This window comes from Hemitrygon akajei, chromosome 21, assembly GCF_048418815.1.
Source record: "Hemitrygon akajei chromosome 21, sHemAka1.3, whole genome shotgun sequence".
Taxonomy (NCBI): domain Eukaryota; kingdom Metazoa; phylum Chordata; class Chondrichthyes; order Myliobatiformes; family Dasyatidae; genus Hemitrygon; species Hemitrygon akajei.
Window position 1 is genome coordinate 12,615,181 of NC_133144.1, and position 16,521 is coordinate 12,631,701.

General features: G+C 43.1%; 1 protein-coding gene across 1 annotated transcript in view; it reads left to right on the forward strand.

Moving 5' to 3' along the window:
* Positions 1 to 5,238: 5,238 nt before the first annotated feature.
* The window catches only part of vps13c (vacuolar protein sorting 13 homolog C), a 389,552-nt gene continuing 378,269 nt past the window's right edge, over positions 5,239 to 16,521 (forward strand). The window contains 2 exon segments of the mRNA XM_073024838.1: positions 5,239 to 5,408; positions 14,006 to 14,049. Of these exon segments, the coding sequence (XP_072880939.1) occupies positions 5,309 to 5,408; positions 14,006 to 14,049 (144 nt within the window). The 5' untranslated portion in view covers positions 5,239 to 5,308.

The following is a 16,521-nucleotide window of genomic DNA, read 5'->3' on the forward strand; positions in this document are numbered from 1 at the left end:
TGGCACAAGAGGAAGCCATTGACTGACATGTCAGAATGGGAAGAGGGATAGGAGTTAAAATTGTTGGCCACCAGGAAATTCTGTTTCATGTATAGGAAGTGGAGGTGCTCGACAAAGCAGTAGCCCTATCTACACTGAGCCTCACCAATGTAGAGGAGGCTCCATTGGGAGCACCAGATACAGTGACAACCCCAACAGATTCATAGGTGAAGTGTTGTCTCACCTGTAGGGATGTTTGGGGCCCTGAATGGAGGTGAAGAATGAGGTGAACGGGAGCTGTAGTACTTCTGTAGCTTGGAGGGATATGTGCCAAGAGGGGGATTAGAGGAGAGGGACAAATCGACATGGGAATCATGGAGGGAGTGATTCTTGCCGTAAACAGAGAGTGAAGCTCGTTGAAGATAATGGAAGTTGCAGAGAATGATGTGTTGGATGAGGAGGCTCATGGGTAGTAGGTGAGGACAAGAGGAACTATCACTACTAAGGTGGCACGAGGATAGGGTGAGCGTGGATGTACAGGAAATGGAGGCGGTGCGGGTGAGGGCAGCATCAATAGCAGAGGGAAGGAAGCCCTGTTCTTTGAAGAAGGAGGACATCTCTGATGTCCTGGAAAGGAAAGCCTCACCCTGCAAACAGATGTGGTGGAGATGAAGGAACTGAGAAAAGGGAATAGCATTTTTGCAGGGGACGGGGTGGGAAGTGATATAATTAAGATCGCCGTGGGATAATTCCCATACAGTAAAGACCAAAATTGCACATGATATTCTAGGTGAGGTCTTGACAAAGTTTAATAACTTCCCTGCTCATCGATTCTGTATTTTGGCTAATGAACACTGGTATTCTGTACATCTTCATTAATACCTGATCTACCTATGCTGAAACTTTAGGAACTGTTGGACTTGGACTTTGTTCCTTAATAGTCCCTCAGGCCCCACCATTCATTGAGTATATCCTACCCTTGTTAGACACCCTAAATGCACCTTTTCACATTCGCCAACCTCTAGAATGTACTTGTTAAGAGGGTCATGATGTGACAATGACATTTTCCAATTGTAGCTGACATTACAAAGCATGTATTTATAACTGGAGTTTCTTCTTGACAGTACCGTGATTAAACTTCAACTGTTCCTTCAACCATGATCTTCGCTTCACCATAGAGTCAGACATCATGGAAACAGGCCTTGACCACTCCAACCTATCTACATTCATCCCATCTTCCAGCACTTGTTCCAGAGCTGTCAATACCCGCATGATCTAAGAGCAAATTTCGACACTTCTTAAACGCTGTCAGTGAAGCAGCTTCCACCTCTCAGGGTAGTAGATGTGGTCTACAGTACTTGGACCTCAGTAAGGCCTTTGATAAGTTCCTCTTTCAATATTTTTATTAGCTTCTGCATAGAGGAATACAGAGTACAAGAAGATATATATGTCAAAAGAAAATAAAATAGCACCAAATACATTGTATTAAAACTACAGTTACAATCACAAAACTCTGTATTCATAAAAGTTAAATTAAATTGTAATATTGAAATATAATAATTTTGTTATACAGAAAAAAATCTAAACCCACTACCAAAGTCAGAGCTGTTAAGAAATGCTAGAAAAATGGTGACAAAACCCTTATCATATAATAAAATATATTATTAGCCACCATCTGTACTTTTACAATAAATCAAAGGTTTTGAAAATAACTCAGAAATGGTCCCCACAATGTATAGAAGTCTTGGCTAGATTCAAAAACGGAACAATGGACCTTCTCTAAATTTAAACATGACATAACATTCCGTAACCATTGAGCATGAGTAGGCAGAACGACATCCTTCCATTTAAGCAAGAGCACCCTCCTAGCTATAAGAGAAGTAAAAGCCAAAATAAAGTCTTTTCCTCCAATAATACCAAATAATGCGGTCAAAGGGTTAGGCTTAAAATTTACCTTGAAAAGTACCGAGAAAGTCTGGAATACTTCCTTCCAGTATCTTTCAAGGCTTGGACATGTCCAAAACATGTGAATTAATGAAACTTCTCCATTATTACATCCATCACAGAAAGGAGATATATCCGAATAAAAACGAGATAGCTTATCTTTAGACGTGTGAGCCCTATGAACCACTTAAAATTGTAAGAGGGAATGACGGGTACATAACAATGAAGTGTTAACCAATTTAAAAATTTCATTCCAAGTTTCCTCAGAAATTTAAGTCTGTAAATCTTGTTCCCAAAGAGTTTTAATTTTGTCTGTAGGAGCATTTCTCATTCCTAGCAACATCCCATAAGCAGAGGGTGATAGTGGAAATTTGTTTCTCAGACTGGAACCCCAAGACTAGTGCTGTGCCTTGTGGGCTGGTGCTGTGACTATTGTTGTTTGTCATCTATATCAATAATTTGTATAAGAATGTACAAGCAGACTTTGTAAGTTTGCTGATGATAGTGAAATACGTTGGTACTATCAAAGATAGTGAAAAGGTTATCAAGAATTATAGCCGATCTTGACCAGCTTTGCAAGTGGACTGAGGAATGGCAAATAAAGTTTCACCCAGTATTGCATTTTGGAGTCAGATCAAAGTATGTATTTCACAGTGAATGGTAGGGCTCTGGGCAGAGTTGTAAAACAGAAGGACCTTAGAGGTCAACTATATTACTTTTTGAAAGTGGAGTCACAATTAGACAGGGTGGCGAAGAAGGCGTTTGGTACCCAAGGCTGAGTAAGTCAGAGGAATCAATACCCAAATCAGAAGGTTACGTGGTTAGGTTGTGGTTGTACAAGACACTGGTGAGGCTGCACTTGGAATATTGCATTCAGTTTTAGTCACTCCTCCATAGGAAAGATATTATAAACTGAAATGAGGGCAGCAAATATTTACAAGGATGTTGCCAGGATTTGAAGGACTGAATTATTGGGAGAGGCGGGACAGGACAGGAGCATAGGAGACTGAAAGGTGAACCTGTAGAGGTATGTAGAATCATGGGGGGCTTAGATAATGTGATTGCACTCGGTCTTTTTCCTGGGATGGGTAATCAAGAACTAGAGGGCAGACATTCAAGGTGGGATGGAAAGATTTACTAGGACTCTGAGTGGCAACTTTTTCACTCAATGTGGTCTGTAAGTATGAAGAGCTGTCAGAGCAAGTGGTTAATGACTTTAAAGGACAGGTACTGTACATGGATAGGAGAGGTCTAGAGGATATGGGACTTGCTTGAATATATATTTTATTTGACATGGAGCAGTTTCCAAGATGTGTGACTTCATAACTTCCTTGGGAAGAGTAGGCAGGCTCTGTGCATTCTGTTCCTACCTTTGGAAGTGTAAGCAGGGTCTGTGCACTTTCTGGTGTGAATAGCAGCTGTGCACACTGGAGAGTTCACATTATGTCAGCTTCATAGAATGCAAATAGTGCCACCCTGAGAGAGTGAGAGAACACTATATACCTTTTGGTGCCAGCATTAAGATGTGTGAGTAAAGTCTGTATTACTAATGTTGCTCCTCATGGGGAAAAGTGAGCAAGACGTGTGCATTGAATGAGCAGCCAGGAGTATGAACAATTAATGTGCACAACACTCCACCAAGAAATACCAGCAGATTCTGTGAGTAACCCTGTCCATGCTTGCACAGTATTCACACAGGTTGCCATCACTGTGTTGGTGCTACATCATGTGAGCTTTACCTTCTGTTTGTTTGGGTTATGGAAATCCATCCTTACAGAATTCACACATCACTCCCCAAAGATTTAGACTCAGAGATTTGTGTGAAACAGAAACAAGCAACACAATTGTTTTTTCGACCGGTATTTCTCAATGTAGGTTTGTATTGCATGTAATTGTGATATGGGCAATTCCCGGGACTGCAACACCCCTCTCAAAATGCAGGGGCCTGTTAAATGGTGTTGTGAGCCGGGGTTGTGCACACCATGTCACTCCCAGATAGTTTGAACAGATTTTCAGTGCTGTGAGCAGGGGCTTCACACAATGTGCCACCCTTTGCATCCTGAAGGTTCTCAACATTAACATCAACCATTCCTTTCCCTCCACAGACACTGCCTGATGCAGAGTAATTCCAGCAGTTTATGTCTTTCTTCAGATTCCAGCATCTGCACTCCCTTGTGTCTCCAATGTGCACACTGGAGAGTGTGGCAGAGTGCAAACTGTTGTGAATAGTGGATATACACACTGGGCCAGGCAGAGTGCAAACTGTTGTGAATAGTGGCGATGCACACTGGGCCAGGCAGAGTGCAAACTGTTGTGAATAGTGGCGATGCACACTGGGCCAGGCAGAGTGCAAACTGTTGTGAATAGTGGCGATGCACACTGGGCCAGGCAGAGTGCAAACTGTTGTGAATAGTGGCGATGCACACTGGGCCAGGCCGGTAACGTGTGCAGAAACAGTGCGCTCTCTGTTGTGTGCTTACCTTGTCAGGTAGGTAAGTGATATGACAGCCCGGGAGCTTTGTGAGGCCGGCGGTGTCGGGCTCGCGGACAGGAGGACGAGCGCCTCCGTGACGGGCGCGCGGACAGCGAGGGCGGGCGACTCCGGGACGGGCGCGCGGACAGCGAGGGCGGGCGACCCTGGGACGGGCGCGCGGACAGGAGGACGAGCGACTCTGGGACGGGCGCGCGGACAGGAGGACGAGCGACTCCGGGACGGGCGCGCGGACAGCGAGGGCGGGCGACTCCGGGACAGGCGCGCGGACAGCGAGGGCGGGCGACTCCGGGACGGGCGCGCGGACAGCGAGGGCGGGCGACTCCGGGACGGGCGCGCGGACAGCGAGGGCGGGCGACCCTGGGACGGGCGCGCGGACAGGAGGACGAGCGACTCTGGGACGGGCGCGCGGACAGGAGGACGAGCGACTCCGGGACGGGCGCGCGGACAGCGAGGGCGGGCGACTCCGGGACAGGCGCGCGGACAGCGAGGGCGGGCGACTCCGGGACGGGCGCGCGGACAGGAGGACGAGCGCCTCCGTGACGGGCGCGCGGACGGCGAGGGCGGGCGACTCCGGGACGGGCGCGCGGACGGCGAGGGCGGGCGACTCCGGGACGGGCGCGCGGACGGCGAGGGCGGGCGACTCCGGGACGGGCGCGCGGACGGCGAGGGCGGGCGACTCCGGGACGGGCGCGCGGACACGGGTGTGAGCATCTCGCGGCGCGCGGACGGCGAGGGCGGGCGACTCCGGGACGGGCGCGCGGACACGGGTGTGAGCATCTCGCGGCGCGCGGACGGCGAGGGCGGGCGACTCCGGGACGGGCGCGCGGACACGGGTGTGAGCATCTCGCGGCGCGCGGACTCTTGCTGCGTCACGGTACGGCGGCAGCAGCGATGGTGTTTGAGTCGCTGGTGGCCGACTTGCTGAACCGCTTCTTGGGAGATTATGTGAAGAATCTGGACAAGTCCCAGCTGAAGCTCGGAATCTGGGGAGGTAAGGACCCCGTCCACACCACATCCTGGGTGGCGACGGCCCTGGATTCCCTCAGCAGGCCTTGTCACCCCATACCGGGGCTCAGTCTGGGAGACGGGGGCGGCGGAGGGGACAGGTTGCTGGGAGAGGGTAATGTGCGGGTCCAGGGCTGAAACTGGGGGTGGGGGGTGTGGTTGCAACAGTCTCATGGTGGTGGGAGTGACTAGAGGATTGTGAGGTTGACAGATCATAAGACTATAAGAAATGGCAACAGAATTGGGCCTTTTGACCCGTCAAGTTTGCTCAACTTTTCCATTATGGCTCATTTATTATCCCTCTCAACCCAATTCTCCCCCTTACCTGTGACTCACTGATTAATTAGGAACCTATGAACCTCCGTCTTAACCCAGTGACTTGGTCTCAACATCCACAAATTCACCACCCTCTGGCTAAAGAAATTCCTCCTCATCCCTGTTTTAAACAGACGTACCTCGATTCTGAGGCTGCGCCCTCTGGTCCTGGACTCTCCCACCATAGGAAACATTCTCTCCACATCCACTTTATCCAGACTTTTCAATATTGGATAGGTTTCAGTGAGATTCCTCCACCCCTCCCACTCGTCTAAGCTCTATCTAGTGCAGGCCCAGAGCCAACAAAAGCTTCTTATATTAACAAAAGTGCTATAAATTCAGAGTAAACATTGAACAGGATGGGAACAGGATCTTCAGCTCATTATATTATGCAAAACTAATTATAAATGCTTAATTAATCCCTTCTTTCTGACAATGTCCATATTCCTCCATTTATTTGTCCATCCAAGAACCTCTGGAAGCCTCATTTTGTCTGACACCACTACCACCTTTAGTAAGGTACTCTAGACATCCAAAGTTCAAAGTAAATGTATTAGTGAAGTATCTCTATGTTGCTGTATGCTATTTTGAGATTTGTTTTCTTGTGGGCATTCACAGGAAAATAAAAACTCAACAGAATGTTGAAAATGACACAAACATACATTGACAAACAACCAGGGTGCAAAAGAAGACATTGTGCAATCAATAAATAAATAAATAAATGAGAACATGAGTTGTAGGGTCCTTGTGCAATCAGTTCAGAGTTAATGTGAGTGAAGTTATCCAGGTTGGCTCAGGAGCCTAATGATCACACTTTTCCTGAACTTGGTGATGTGGGACCTAAGGCACCTGTATCTCCTGTCTGTTGCTAGTAGCAAGAAGAGTGCATGGCCTGGATGGTGGGATCCTCGATGATGGATGCTGCTTTTTTTGTGCCATCGATCTATGTAAATGTGCTCAGTATTAGAGAGGACTTTGCCTTTAGATAGATAGATAGATAGATACTTTATTCATCCCCATGGGGAAATTCAACTTTTTTTCCAATGTCCCATACACTTGTTGTAGCAAAACTAATTACATACAATACTTAACTCAGTAAAAAATATGATATGCATCTAAATCACTATCTCAAAAAGCATTAATAATAGCTTTTAAAAAGTTCTTAAGTCCTGGCGGTTGAATTGTAAAGCCTAATGGCATTGGGGAGTATTGACCTCTTCATCCTGTCTGAGGAGCATTGCATCGATAGTAACCTGTCGCTGAAACTGCTTCTCTGTCTCTGGATGGTGCTATGTAGAGGATGTTCAGAGTTTTCCATAATTGACCGTAGCCTACTCAGCGCCCTTCGCTCAGCTACCGATGTTAAACTCTCCAGTACTTTGCCCACGACAGAGCCCGCCTTCCTTACCAGCTTATTAAGACGTGAGGCGTCCCTCTTCTTAATGCTTCCTCCCCAACACGCCACCACAAAGAAGAGGACTTTCCCATTCTTGGGTGTTGGTATTTCCATACCAGGCCATGACGCAACCAGTTAGGATATACTTCACTGTGCATCGATAGAAGTCTACCAGAGATTTAGGTGACATGCTGAATCTATACAGACTTCTAAAAAAAGTAGAGGTGTTGTTGTGCTTTCTTTGTGATTATCTGATGGAACAGCAAGGAATTTAAAGTTACTGACTCACTCCATCTCTGATTCTTTAATGAGGACTAGTTCATGGACCTTCAGCTTTCTCCTCCTCTGGTTGATGATCAGCCATTTGGTTTTGCTGATGTTGAGTGAGAGGTTGTTGTCGTACCATTCAACCACATTTTCACCCTCTTATATGCTGATTTGTCACCATCTTGGCTTCGGCCGACAACGATAGGATAATCAGCAAACACTGGAGCTGTACTTAGCCATACAATCATTGATACATATAAAGCGAGTACAGTAAGGGCTACCTCCATTTTCTGTTTAAAAAAAAATCCTGCCGAGCACATCCCCTCTGAACTTATCCCTGTCACTTCAATTGCATGCTCTCTTGTGTTTGACATTTCAACTCTGGGGATAGCAATATATACTGTCTGTCCATCCCTTTCATAATCTTATAAGCCCTATCTCCTCAGCCTCTCTTGCTCCAGAGAAAACGACCAAAGTTTGTTCAATCTCTAATCCAGTCTTTTGCACTCTCCCTCATCTCCACATCTTTCGTTGGGATGGCGGTTAAGCTGTTACAGTTTATACCTTTATTCCTTCTACCAGAGAGCATGATCATAGAATTTCTTATGCTGTATTCCATCTGCCACTTCTTTGCCCATTCTCCCAATCTGTCTAAGTTCCTTTGCAGACTCCCTGTAACCTCAACACCACCTGCCTGTTCATATTGCTCATATTGTCTCCAAACTTGACCACAAAGCCATCAATTCCATCATCCAAATCATTGACCTATAACGTGAAATGAAGCGATCCCAACACCGACCCCTGCGGAACATCACTAGTCAGCCTGAAAAGGCCCCCTTTATTCCCACACTTTGCTTCTTGCCAGTCAGCCAGTCTTCAATCCATGCTAGTATCATTCCTGTAATACCATGGGCTCTTACTTTGTTAAGCAGCTTCATGTACCTTGTCTGAAAATCCAAGCATACAACATCCACTGACTCTCTTTTGTCTATTCTGTTATATCCTCAAAGCGTTCCAACAGATTTGTCAGGTAAGGCTTCCCCTTAGGGAAACCATACTGACTTTGGTGTATTTTATATGGGCCACTAAGTCACCTCATCTTGAATAATGGACTCCGATATCTTCCCTTGATACCTTGATATCTTCCGATATCAAGACAGGCTAATTTGTGTATAATTTCCTTTATTCACTTCCAGTCCTGAACCATTCCAGAATCTAGTGAACCTTGAAAGATCATTACTAACGCCTCCACAATCTCTTCACCTACCTTTTTCAGAACCCTGGGGTATAGTCCATCTGGTTCAAAACTTCCAGCTTCCCAGGCACCTTCTCGGTAATGGCAACTTCACTCATTACTACTCCCTGACACTCTTGAATTTCTGGCATACTATCATGTCTTCCACAGTGAAGCCTAACAAAAATACTTATCGTTTGTTTGCCTTTTTTCTGTTTCCCGTTACTAATTTGTTCTGCTGTTCAAGAGAGGCTCTGAAAGTAAACCAGGAAATTATAAGCTGGTGAGCCTGACATCAGTAGTGGATGTTGTCTTCATGGACTTTAACAAAGCATTTGACCCGGTCCTGCATGGGAGGTTGGTCTGGTCAGGAAGGGTCAGTCGTGTGGCGTGCATGATGAGGTAAATTGGATTAGGTATTAGTTTTATGGGAGAAGCCAGAAAGTGGTAGCAGATGGTTGCCTCTCTGACTGGAGGTCTGTGACTAGAGGTGTGTTGCAGGAATCAGTGCTAGGTCTGTTGTTGATTGTCGTCTGTATCAATGATCTGGATTACAATGAGGTTAACTGGATCAGCAAGTTTGATGACGCCAAGGTAGGGGTTGTGGTGAACAGCGAGAAAGACTGACAAAGCTTGCAGTGGGATCTGGAAAAATGGGCTGAAAAATAGCAGATGAAACTTGTTACTTAAAGCACCCCACAAGTGCGAGGTGCTATACTTTGGCAGGACCAAACGGGGTAGCCTTACACAGTGAAGAGTAGTGCACTGAGGAGTGCTGTAGAACAAAGGGATCTGGGAATAAAGGTCCATAATTCATTCAAAATGGTGACACAGGTACATAGGGTTGCAAGGAAGCTTTTGGCACATTGGCAAGACCCTTAACAGTGTTGATGAGCTGAGGGATCTTGGGGTCCAACTTCATAGCTCCCTGTAAGTGGCTACACTGGTTGATAGGGTGGTTAAGAAGGCATATTGCATGTTTGCTTTTATTAATTGAGGCAATGAGTTCAGAAGTGAGGAAGTTATGTTGCAGCTTTATTAAACTCTAGTTAGGCATGCAGTTCTAGTCACTTAATTAGAGGAAGGATGTTGAGGCTATGGAGAGGGTGCAGAAGGAGATTTACCAGGTTGTTGCCTGGTTTAGAGGGCATGTGTTATTATGAGAGTTTGGACAACCTTGGGTTGTTTTGTCTGGAGTGGCGGAAGCTGAGGGGAGATCTGATGGTGGTTTATAAGATTTTGAGAGGCACAGATAGAATAGATCAGGGTTTCTCACCTGGGGTTCTGCGAGAGATTGTGATAAAAAAAACATTGTTTTTTTGAACTTCATGCAACGCTCAACGCTAGAGCTTGCAGTGATAGACAATGACTGAGCAACCCTGTTAGCAATCTCGTTAGAGGTCTCTTAGGCTAGTATGGCAGTGCGCAGTTGGTCCATTCTCAGTTTTTGACGTAAGTTAGAGGAGGGTGTTGATAATTGATGAGCACTGTATTTCACAGAGGGCAGGACAGTGGGATGGTGAGTGTAAAGTGTGTATTTTGAGCATTGAATGGACTGGCTGAACTTGGGCTGTGACGTCAGTCTCTCCTCCCGAGTTGCCTCCCCCAACTTCCCTTCGCGCCGCTGACTGACTTAAGGGAGTGAACAAACTACTAGTGTAGAAAATTGGATGGAAATTTTCATTCTAAAGATGGTGCAGTTTGGCGATTTTTGAAGAGTAGACGTGGGATGGAAGAGGAGGATTGTAGGCCTAGGCCTACGGACAATTCTGATAAGGTTAACAATGAACAGTTACAATCTTTTGAGTCATTCAACTGTACTAGTGCAACAAGGGACACAAAAAGCCCATCTTTATAATGAAAGCTACTTATCAATGGGCTTTACATGGACTGGTGATCCAAGTTGTCCTATTCCGTTGTGCCTCATCTGTGGCAAACAATTTACAAATGTAGCAATGGCTCCAGCAAAATTGAAAAGATTCATAGCTGCAGATCACAGCCAAATTACATGTAAAAGTGCTGAGTATTTTAAATGACTATTGGAATCTTAAAGCAAACAGGTTAAAGCTTTTGAAAATAAAGTCACAGTCAGCAAAAGGGCTCAGGATGCAAGTTATTTAGTAGCTTTAAGACCAGTTAACTTGAGAATGTTTTAAAAATAACTGAAAACCTGGACAAAGAGCACACCAATCTCCTACTGCATACAGAAATCCAGCGGCTTAGCAGAGGGAAGAGTTCTCAACAGAGTGTTTGAGCCGAGAAGTGAATTGCAAGAGTACTTTCAAGAAACTAGTAGGCGAGATTTTGGTGAGTGATTTGAGGATGAAGATTGGCTGCAGAAGCTAGCCTACTTAACAGACATTTTCCATCATATGAACCAGATGAACAAGTCTCTGCAAGGCAATGGAGAAAATGTTTTGACTTCAAGTGACAAGATTCTTGGATTTAAAGGGAAACTGAATCTCCGGAAAAAAATAATTTTGCAAAAGGAACTCTTGAAATGTTTCTACTGGTACTTGGACTTGAGAGTGGGGAAGGATATTGGAAAGTCTCAAATCTTATTGAAAACTATTTGGAAGAGCTGTAGAGCAAAACGGAACAGTATTTTTCCTCCCTTTCAACACAAGTGTATGATTGGGTGAGGGACCCTTTCTCCGAATCTTCTGCTTAGCCTGAGAACTTGACTTTGAGAGAAGAAGAAGAACTTAGTTAGCTGCACTCTGATCATGCACTCAGGATGAGATTTACTGACCTGCTCATGGACAAGTTCTGGATTTCTGTGAAAGAAGAGTATCCTGCCACTCATAGGAAAGCAATGGTTATTTTGCTGCAGTTTTCAACATCTTACATGTGTGAGCAAACTTTTTCTTGAAGAATAGAAATAGTCTCATTTCAGCTGAAGGTGAAATCTGTGTGTGCTTTTCTCAATTTTGACGCAGAATTGAGAAATTTATTGTGTTTATCTTATGAGTTTTTAAAATTTTTGAAAGGTATGAAAGAGATTAATTTCAAGAAAGATAAACTAAGCTTAACTATCTGTTTTCAAGAAAGGTTGGCTAAAAATGTACTCAAAAGAACATTGACAATTATTCTAGATATAGTAAGTATTATGCAGGGGTTCAGTTGTATGTTATAAATCGTTGCCTGTTTCATGCTTTAAAACAAGCTCACACTTAAATAAACTTCAAAAGAACAACCTCAATCACTATTTCAAGTGACCACTTTATTAGGTACAGCTGCTTGTTAATGCAAATATCTAATTAGTCAGTATTGTGACAACAACTCAGTACATAAAAGCATGCAGACATGGTCAAAAGGTTCAGTTGTTGTTCAGATCAAACAGTAGAATGAGGAAAAATGTGACCTAAATGACTTTGTAGAATGATTGTTGGTGCCAGACAGGGTGGTTTGGGTATCTTAGAAACTGCTGATCTCCTGGGGTCTTTGAGCAGAACAGTCTATAGACTAGGGGTTCACAACCATTTTTTTAATCTCATGGGGCCAATACCACTCTCTGTATATTCTAGAGCAAGGGTTCCTAACCTGGGGTCCATGGGCCCCTTGCTTTATTGGAGCACTATTTATAGAATTTCGAGTTAGAAACAGATAACTAAATGTTATCCACTTCTTAAAACTTTACTGAAATTAATTAAGTCATAGTGAACATTCACCCCATATCCACTTACTTTGTTCCCTTAGTGCAGGGGTGTCAAACTCATTTTAGGTCACGGGCCGGATTGAGCAAAATGCAGCTTCATGCGGGCCGGATCAGTCGGACGCGTGCGAACGCAGCTTTCATTGCCTCTGTTTTTTCAGCCTGCTCTCATGTGTCTCAGTCTCTGCTATAACTACAAAGTGTTTCACTTTATAAATTCTGTTTCTTATGAGGAAGACTGCCGAGCAAGACTGCCGAATAAACACTAAAAACCCTGAAAACCTGGTACCTGAATAAACTCAGCATTAGCCATATCATACGCCATAGGTGCTTCGATTACTGGGGCCAGCTTTAATAGTAATTAGATATTATCTCACGGGCCAAAGATAATTCCACCGCGGGCCAGATTTGGCCCGCGGGCCTTGAGTTTGACATATATGCTTTAGTGTGTGCAAAGGTCTGTTGATCTAAACTTTGATCTGTAGGCAGTTGGGAAGTACAAAACTGCAATTCTCCAAGTAGCAAAATTTCCCTTTCCTTCAGCACTAAATGCTGGTCTTCTTATCTTGACACCGTGTCTCCGGGATCTTATGTTCTTCATCCTCTCCATATTTAATATTAAATCACTTGCAGTTGTCTTCATGTTAAAACAAAATCAAATATATTTTATCCATTCATGACTGCCATCTTCTGGCCCACATTTTAAACCTGCTATCAAAGCTTTGGAGATCTGTACTCTTACAGCTTTCTATTGTAAGTGAGCTGTATACATTGCTGAGTTTAAAAATATGATTCATGATATTGATTATAGTTGGCTGAGGTCCACTTGTGTTCCTTGTGGCACAAGTGTAATATCAGTTTGTCGATCTGTTTATTCCTATTGGGCTCCAAAGCTCTAGTCTTTTACTCATGCCAGCGCATTATCTTCACCCTTTTTATGTAAAAATTGCAGAGCATTGGATCAAATGATTTTAAGAGATACAGAAGGACTGTAGTTGGTATGGTTTATTCTCATTGGAACAGAGGAGACTGAGGGGTGACCATATAAAAATGTATCAACTTGTGTAATAGAAAAGATATTTCCCAGGGCAGGAGTTTAGAACTAGAGGGCACAGGTTTGATGTGAGGAGGTAAATTTAAGAGATGTTAAGGAGTATGTTTTTCCCGCATTGTTGTGGTTATCTGGAATGCGATGCTAAAGGACATGGTGGGTACAAGTTACAATGTTGAAGAAGCATTTGGACGAGTACTTGGATAAGAAAGGAGTTGAGGAATATGGGCCTAATGCAGACAAATGGAATTAGTGTAAATAGGCAACACAGTTGGTGAGAATGAGCTAAACTGCAAGGATCTGTTTCTCTGCTGTAAGATTCTATTAATTGAATAGTTACGCAGACGACTACTGAAGTCAATAACCACAACGATGAACACAGAAATGCAGAACAGAAAGTCTTTGAAAAGCTCAGCAGATGAGATCACATTATGGAAAGAGAATCAAATTTTAATACTTCAGATTGAAGTTCTTTCATTCGATTGTACTTTTGCTGCATATTCAAAATAGTAAAAGCCATTTTATTAATCTGTTGCTCCTGAACTTGTATTTGTATGTTTCTTTGAAATTAAATTAATTTGCAGTTATGGGAGAGAATTGCTAGATGTTTATTATGTAATTGCACAGTCCATGATACCTTGTTAATGACTGTTATTTTGTTTCAGGAAATGTGGTACTTGAGAAGCTGCAGATCAAAGAGAATGCACTGGTAAGTATTTAATTAGGTGGTACAGACTTTGACTTAACTTTTTTTGTTTGAGGAATGCTTTCTTTTCCAGAGCATGCAGCGAGATTCCCAGTACTTGTTCATTTCAGGTTTATGGTATTGAGTAGAAAGTCGGTGACTGTACACATTGCCTGGTGTTCTTAATTGTTCAGAAGGGCTGCTGAATGAGAGGTATTGACTGACTGAATGGCTAGCACCTTTTTCCCAGGCTGGCAGTGGCTAATTCAAGACGACATCATTTTAAGGTGATTGGAGAAAAATTTTGGGGGGACGTCAGAAGTAGGTTTTTTTATATATGTAACTGTGTGGAACACGCTACTATTGGAGTATAAAAGTTGCATTGTTTGCTGTGTAACCAAAACTATGTAGTCAGCTTTGAACTTGCTATTTGCTATGCATGTATCCAATTTAGTAAGAGAATGAAATCTTAAGAATGTAGAACATAATGGTGTGTTAATGAGAGGTAGCTAAGAGATGTAGATTAGAACATGATTAAGTCAATGGGTAGAAACAATAGTGGCGGATGTACTTGTGATACGCAACTGTAGACCGATTGGATATGCTAATGTAACTAAACCAGGAGATTGCTATAAAAAATGCTACGTGCAAGGATCGGTGGGCAATCAGCGACTAGCTCAATGACTGTCTCAGCTTTGATTTGCAAATTAAAGTTTAACCCTTCTTGAAGAATCTTCTGCGTCTCTTGGTCGTTTGTGGGACACGAGAAACCATGACACTACCAGGTGTAGTTGTAGAGGCAGGTTTCATAGGGACATTTAAGACATTTTTGGGTAGATGCATGGATGAAAGGAAAATGAAGGGCTACGTTAGAAGCAAAAGTTTAGATTGTACTTGGAGTAAGTTAAAAGATCAGCACAACATTGTGGACTGAAGGGCCTGTACTGTGCTGAACTATTATGTGTTCTGCGAATGTCTAAAATCAACATTGATATATGTATTTCTTGCATCATGAATTAATGCATATGTATCTGTGACAGTGAATATCAGAAAGACCAAAGCTGTTATATTCTTTGTTCCCCAGAAATTGATTCCATTTCTCTTTTAGATGGTTGGCCAGATTTGACCCCAAGCTCAGCATCAGGCAGTGTGTCTTGCCATTACTAACATCTTGTTTTTCGGTACTAAACATCAGCTGACTGCCTCTGTCACAGCTCATCTGCTCTGTAACACATACTTTTGTCATAAAACAAGCATGAGAAAATCCGCTGATGCTGGAAATCTAAGCAATACAGTCCTGATGAAGGGTCTCGGTCCAAAACATCGACCGTTTACTTTCATCCATAGATGCTGTCTGGCTTGCTGAGTTTCTCCAGCATTTTATGTGTGATACTTTTGTTATGTGCAGACTTAACCATAGCAATGCATTTCTGGCAGGCCTCTCTTGTTTTTCTCTCGATAAGCTTGAGGGCATCCAAGTTTTGTTCTCTTTGTCCTATGATTAAATCCCATTATCTGTATTCGCATTCTGTTGGCTCTGGGTTAAGCAATGCCATGATTTTAAAATCCTCTTCATTGTTTTCAAATCTCTCCCATTCACAAGGATCTTGCTCATCCTTTGAATTTTATAGCTGGGCTTTAGTTGGCATTCAATGTTCAGCTTAATACTTAATGACCTCTAAGTTTTAAATTATTTTAAAGTACTTCCTGAGCTCTGGCTCTTTGATTGAATTGTTGATGCTCAATCCTAATTTCTCTTGCAGTTTGGGGTGGATTTCAGGTGATATTACTCTTTTAAATTGCTTTGGGGCCTTTTATTTATTCAAGATGCTCTATAAATAGAAGTTATGAAGTCAGATATAACTGTGCTTACTCAAGATGAAAATAAAATTCATGATTGTTAAGTATATAAAGGCCAAGCATTCAGAGGACACACCACAATTAACAGTGCAGTGATGTTGCCTCCTTGCATGGTGATGAAACGCTTACAAGTAAATTGCCAAGATCGGGGAACAACTTAACCCTACCAAAATTCATAGTGTTGTTCCTTGCTTAGGTAAAATAGTGAAAGTCTAGTGTTTGTGTATGTGTGTGTACGTGTGTTTTTGGTTTGATATGTTTTGTCCTCAATTATTTTGATAGCTGACTGTGCAGCATACAAGGTAAATATATTGTTGAGGGATTTGATAATTTATTTTCCTTTGGTCAGTTGAGTTGTTCCTGTGTGGTCTAAGCAAAACATAATGGTGATCACCATATAGTCAAAGAAAATAAAAGTTTGGATAGGAAAGTGAATCTATAAAATTTGGCTATCATTTTATGTGCAGTAGAGAGCTGGGCATAGTTTGAAATTTGCAGCTATAGACAGTCACAGTGGTAATTAGCAACTTGTATTTGACGTGTTTCAATTCATACATAGTTAAGACAATGTGACTTACAGTGCAATAATAATTTCTGTTAGTATTCATATTTGATTGGTATGATCATAGCTGCAGG